Source organism: Penaeus monodon, chromosome 15, assembly GCF_015228065.2.
Source record: "Penaeus monodon isolate SGIC_2016 chromosome 15, NSTDA_Pmon_1, whole genome shotgun sequence".
In the NCBI taxonomy this organism is placed as follows: domain Eukaryota; kingdom Metazoa; phylum Arthropoda; class Malacostraca; order Decapoda; family Penaeidae; genus Penaeus; species Penaeus monodon.
The window spans coordinates 8,383,935-8,385,028 of NC_051400.1; the positions used below are offsets into that span (position 1 = coordinate 8,383,935).

The following is a 1,094-nucleotide window of genomic DNA, read 5'->3' on the forward strand; positions in this document are numbered from 1 at the left end:
AACATCTGGGAATATGTGTTAAAGAGTCCATTCTGTTTTCAAATGTATTGATGAAGAATGTCTTCCAGTTCTCACTACATCTTTAAATTTAAATTCCCACAGGGACTACCCTGAGTTTGTTATGCTGTATCATGAGATTGGAGGTAATCTCTGGCAGTTGAATGCTAAGGGATTATCTTCATTAGAAGAATTTCCTGAAAGCTCTCCAGCAAAGCAGTTAATAAGCTCTCTCTTAGGTAAGTAACTACTGTTTTAGAATATTTAGGAAAGTTTCATTTATTTTTGTTGATTTATGTTATTAGTTGCTAAATCAGTTAGTATATCTGATAGTTTTGTGATTGTAAACCCATGATATCTTGCAGGAAAGAGCTGATAGCTGTTTTATATTATTTTTTGATGTATGGGAGATAGCAGATGTATTACTGAAACACCTCAAACATTTTCCCCCTCCTTACAGGTTCTCCAAGAAGCTTAAAATCAATTTGCCGTCACAAGATACGACAACAGTTTCACAGAAGAAATCTTGATAAAGTGACTTCTTTAGATCTTCCCTCTTGTCTTATTCCATATCTTAGTTTTGAGGAATTCACAAAATATTCAAAAAGGACTGAGGAGAACACTCATACAAAAGTTGTCAAAAAGGAAGAGTGATACAAGTGGCAGTCAAAGCAATTTTGTCAGTGACAGATAGAGGCTTTGCAACGAAGTGATGATTACTTAGTGAATGCAAGAAGCATTGGGAGCTATGAAAAAATGTGAGTGGGTAAAGTGTGCATGGTACAGTATTCTACCTGCAATTAACTAAATGTTATGTTTCTGTTGTTTTTGTTGTTTATTATTTTCAGATCTTCTGCACTGTGTTTTGTTGTGAATACTTTAATCTATTTTGGTGTTCAAATATCTCTGATATCTACATTCAACTGCTACAGCCCATATTTCTTCATGTGTCTATAACTGACTACTTTGAAGTTTTTAAGACTACAAATATGTAGAATTACTTAGTGTTTCTGTTATTAAAGTGAATTGTTCTTTTAAATATTATTGTTAATATGAACATGACCATCATGTTTGTTTACTTTTAGCTTATAAGTGGA

The 1,094-nt window shown here is 32.9% G+C and overlaps 1 protein-coding gene across 2 annotated transcripts in view; it reads left to right on the forward strand.

Annotated features, from left to right (window-relative positions):
* LOC119581732 (ankyrin repeat and SOCS box protein 12-like) overlaps window positions 1-1,094 on the forward strand; it is a 7,975-nt gene that overhangs the window by 6,078 nt on the left and 803 nt on the right. The window contains exons 6-7 of one of the 2 annotated variants that reach the window (XM_037929862.1): window positions 103-236; window positions 458-1,094. The exon at window positions 458-1,094 is cut by the window's right edge and continues 803 nt beyond it. In XM_037929862.1, coding sequence (XP_037785790.1) covers window positions 103-236; window positions 458-651 — 328 coding nt within the window. In that variant the 3' untranslated portion in view covers window positions 652-1,094. The remainder of the gene's footprint in view (window positions 1-102; window positions 237-457) is intronic. The other variant, XM_037929861.1, reaches the window with a different exon arrangement.